This window comes from Penaeus japonicus, unplaced genomic scaffold (assembly GCF_977035675.1).
Source record: "Penaeus japonicus unplaced genomic scaffold, GWHDUDI00000001_assembly GWHDUDI00000025, whole genome shotgun sequence".
Classification (NCBI taxonomy): domain Eukaryota; kingdom Metazoa; phylum Arthropoda; class Malacostraca; order Decapoda; family Penaeidae; genus Penaeus; species Penaeus japonicus.
Genome location: NW_028234427.1, coordinates 18,572,047 through 18,577,046, shown reverse-complemented (window position 1 = coordinate 18,577,046; position 5,000 = coordinate 18,572,047). Strand labels below are relative to the sequence as shown.

At 36.2% G+C, this 5,000-nt stretch overlaps 1 protein-coding gene across 1 annotated transcript in view; it reads left to right on the top strand.

Moving 5' to 3' along the window:
• The window catches only part of LOC122257533 (facilitated trehalose transporter Tret1), a 13,879-nt gene extending 10,113 nt beyond the window's left edge, over positions 1–3,766 (top strand). Inside the window, exon 6 of the mRNA XM_043022853.2 lies at positions 1–3,766. This exon is cut by the window's left edge and continues 711 nt beyond it. Within this exon, the coding sequence (XP_042878787.2) occupies positions 1–18 (18 nt within the window). The 3' untranslated portion in view covers positions 19–3,766.
• Positions 3,767–5,000: the final 1,234 nt, after the last annotated feature.

The following is a 5,000-nucleotide window of genomic DNA, read 5'->3' as shown; positions in this document are numbered from 1 at the left end:
CAAAAATCGGCAGGCTAAGTAAAGGTTGAATTCTGAACATTTTGAACGGAGAAAAAAAAAACAAACAAACTGTTGTTACAATTTTCATTATTTTATTATTATTATTTTTCAACATTAGTATTATGCCATCTTTATCATGAAAATGATTATTCTTGTGATTTTCATTATCATATTATTTTTTATCATTATCATTATAATCAGTATTACTATTATCATTATTATTATCCTTTTCATTGATATAATCCTTATCATTAATATCATAAATTTTCACAATCAGTATTGTTACTGTAATCATAATTATCGTAATTATTCTCATTATTATGAATGCAATTATCTTTATTCCTGTTATCATGATCTCTGTTATTGCTACTTTGTTATTATCGTTATTTCCCTCATAATGAATATCAACTAAAATTAAAATAAAGATGACATCTATGACCATAATAATAATGACAACAGAAATTATATCATCACAAAGTCATTACCATTGCTATAATTAAAGCAATCAGCACGACTATTATCATCAGTATGATTATTATATTCACTGTTGTGCTAATTGTATGTATATTTTCATTACTCGAATGAACATATAATCAATACTGAACGATATATCTGTACGCGTGAGCTGCCTTACTATGACTGATGTTTTCTGAAATCTAATGGATTATTATATTATGAACCGAGTCTTTTTATTTGATTTTGCTGTGAAATTTGTTGTCTCACCATTTTGCATTGCGAACTTTACTACCTGTTTTTTTCGAGAGAGAAAATATTGATGTTATTGTTCCATTCATAAAAAAATAATGATAATAACATTAATAATACTAATACTACCAATGATAACAGTAGTAATAATAATTGTAACAATTATAATAACAATGGTTATGACAATTATGACAATAAGGATAATAACACTTATAACCACAATAACAATAAGGATGCCAATGATAATAATGGTAGTAGTATTAATGATAATAATGATGATAATGATAACAACATAACCTTAATAAAAATGACATTGACAATATCAACACTAATGATGATAATAACACCGATAACTATTTTTGATATTGCTTGCATTATCACTATAGATACTACGAGTAGGTTTAACTGTAATTGCTATTATAGTTACTATCACTGTTGTTATAGTGAAACTAATTAATATGCCATTATGATTTCTGTAAAGGCTATCATTATGGTTGTTGCTATGTTTATTATCATTGTAATCATCAGTGAAGGAACTTTAAGAAGGAATAATAAAGACAGTTATTAATTCAATGACAACAGTAATAACAATTGTGACATAAGAAGGATATTATCAAACCCGGTATCATTGTTTCACACATGTCATTTCAGTTTCGTCATTACTATTACGAAGATAGCGTTAATGGTAGCAATATCAACATTAAGCGGGAAGATAACGATGACGAAAGGTGTTGTTACTGGAGATTACGTTGCGAATCTCCCAGTCAGAGTATCCAATTTCCGTAACGTATTTTTTTTTTTGGTTACGTTTTTATATTCCATTGCTTATATTCATTCAGTTTTATCGCTTTCTATAAGTAACACGTTACAGCATTATACATGATTTTCTAGCCTTTTCAGTTGTTCTTCGTTCTATTAAGTAATTCTGGTTTACATGATTGTATTTCGTTGTCTTTTGATTAACCAATTTGTGATGAGAATATTGTCAATAAATAGAAAAGATCATACGGTCAAAAATGTGTATCACTTCACATTATTTATATATAATAGAATCAATATCATATAAGCGTCCTAAAGAAGCTCCTCCTTAAGTTGCCTTTTTTCTAGGAATGACAATGCATAATTGGTTGCACATCATCCTACTTTGGTATTTTTCGTCATGGTGTTGGAGGATGTCTAGAGGAGCCTGAAGTGCAGCGTGGGTGTTGTTGAGGATTGGCACCTCGCTCGTGAGCACCTCCCCGATCAGATTGATTTTGACCGTGGATTGTTGGATGGCTGGCGATCAAGATAATGCGAGAGTCACGAAAATGATAATCATTCGTCTAATCTCACATACAGCCTTATTATTTTGGAGGGAGATAATGAGGCAGTGCAACCTCAATGCCGACTCCAGAGCTGGCTGAGGCAGCGGCGGCACCTCCGTCACAGTGGCGCAAGGATCGACCAGGGTCACGCGAACACTTATGCGTACTTTTGAAAAAAAAAGAAAAAAAAGAAAAAAGGCACATGCTTTGGTGATGTACTTTTCACAAAACAAACGAAAAAGGAAATCACATCCCAATAATAGAACTCCCTGACCAAAAACATTTTTCCCGCCAGATTTGAGTAGAAAACTACGACTTGGAGAGCTTTGATTTGAACCCGACCTATTTTCCAGTACATTCCATACAGATTCAACGCAGAGCTGCTGAAGTATAACTTTCAGGATTTTTCCAGAACATTTGAGAAGTATCTAAATGTTTCAAGAACTTTTTTATAACGTTCTGTCAACATAGATGGCAGTATAAATAAAGGGATCGTAACCTCAATTTCAGTTTACTTTTTGTACCCGAAGTGGGTACATATTACGTTCTCGTTACTGGCTGAATTTACTACAAATGACATCAAGAGGTAGTGATCATCCAGCAGACACATTTTGATATACGTTTGTTGCAAATTAATCAAGACAAAAGAAAAAAAAAATACTCTGTGGCAACATCTGCTAAAATGTCGGCATATCTGTCGGGTTCGGGCACCTCATGTCACCTGCGAAGTTTTTTATTTTTTTTATTTGATATATATTTTTTTTACTTCTATCCCAGAATGTCTATATCAAATGAGCTTCAACAATCATGCATCAATTAGTATGTCATAAAGCAGTACTTTGATACAAAATCTAAACTTAACTTATGATTGATAATCATGGTATAAAAGAGTATTTTTCTTGAAATATAATTTTCCTTGTGGAACAATTATTGGACATTCTTTTCCTCGTACATGGGAAAAAACTATATTCTATAGCCATATTATTGTCGAGAATCCTGGCATCGCTGAAAGTGAGTCATGTTATTATTATTGATATCATTATTATCATACAAGTATCATTTCAATTATCTTTTATCAGTATGGAACAAAAATACAGACAGAGATATATCAATCAAGAGGCGGAATGACTACCTTGTCATTCCAGTCAACAGGAAGCGTTCTCTTTTGTCAATAATCTTTGAAGATTTAAAAAAATATGATATCAGTTATATGAGTGCTGAATAAGATGCAGATTTTGAATAAAATCAATTGAAATGTAGTGTCTTTTTTCTTAATTTTCTTATTTCTGACGTTAATATCGATCACCAAATTATCTCCAATGACTAGCACTCTAGCGGAACATATCGGTCCGCGACGTTTTCTGGTCATGATGATATTTCCGGTTGCCGGGTCTCGCAGGCGTTCGGTCCGTATCTGTCGGCCCTGCGCCTCGGCAGTGCTCTTCTTGCGACCATTGCTGCGCTGGTATTCACAGGGGTGAATCCGCTGATTGGCAGGCCTAGTTTCTCTTTTTTCTGGAAAATTTCCAGAGGTGGCGACTAATCTGCCAGCGGCTACTGCTGTTTACACTGCTCCTTTCCTGCCCGTGGCATTAATGCTACGGCTTGGAACCAAGGTCTGTCAGTCGGGTTCAAGAAACTGAAGAGTGGGATCAGGATTGATATTGATTTTAGATATCTACTTTTGCGATTTAGTAAGATCAAACGTGAGACACCCAAGTGACAGAATATATTTCCAGGCATACAAATATCCCCTGTCCGCTATCGCCATATAAGTTGGCGAGAAAGATCAACATGTGTATGTAAAAAACAGTGTTCTTTTATTATTTTAGATAAAGGAGCTTCGAAAAAACATGTCAGTTCAGTTGCATCGATGCTTATCTGTTCATGCTGAGAGAATTCGTGGGAGGGCCGTCGGTCAGGCACGCCATAGACATGTTCTGTGAGGCGCATGTAGCTGGATGCCTTCTGTTGCAAAGTGTTCGTTGGTGTTGCTCGCCCTGCAGGCATGTGCATGTCTGCTTGCACTCTATACCTAATTCGCCGCGAACTACTTGTGGCGACGGCAGAGCCTTGCGCTGTGGCGAAGAGCGTTGCTGGAGCCTTCCTCGTCCTGCAGGAGGAGGGGGCTGCATGGGCGCTCTGGCGGCTGTGATAGTGTCCGCGATCGGTCATGGATTAGATCCCGGACCCATTCCATGCATCCATCTCGGCGAACTTCCACCGACACCCACCAGGCCTGGGGAGCTGCAAGGACCACATTTGGTTGTTTTATTATGTACTTAGATTTATTATTTCTGATGATGTCATCTCTTGGTCTTGGACTGACATTGCTTGTATATGGAGGGACAAATCTGGCTTTTGCTTCCAAGACGATAGGTCGAACATTACGAGACATGGAAAAGGGATTTATCTTGAGATGATGGATGTCATCCCGTCCACCAGATACCAATACTTTGTTACGAAATTATGCCAAAAAACACCAACTTGGAGATGAATAAATCCATCCACCAAAGCATATAAACAAACAAACCAGATAGCATCTCATGTAGCCCATCCAAGGGTACACAATACACTTCATGGTAATGTGACAAACCAAGCCATTGAGAAGACCACACTGACGCCAACCATACTGCCTCCATAGGCCTTACCACCGCCCCCGGGTACCGCCCACTTTGATAACCACTAATATAAACCATGATGATGTATGTAGTGTCATCGGTAGTTTATACATTTTGATTTGTATCATTCTATCATGAAATGCCTTGCTATTGTTTCTCCTTAGATATAGGGATATTTCCAGCACCTAATATGTATCTAAACAAATTCGAAATTCAGCTTGTTAATCCTTCGGTATATATCCTAAGCACACTATTTTCTGCTGAGTTTTGATTAATTAGTCGCTTTTCTCATCCCGGCATTATGTTGTGTTCAAGTGACTTGCTTTCTATGGAATGCACTGCCTAGATAGATTGTATGATATGCATC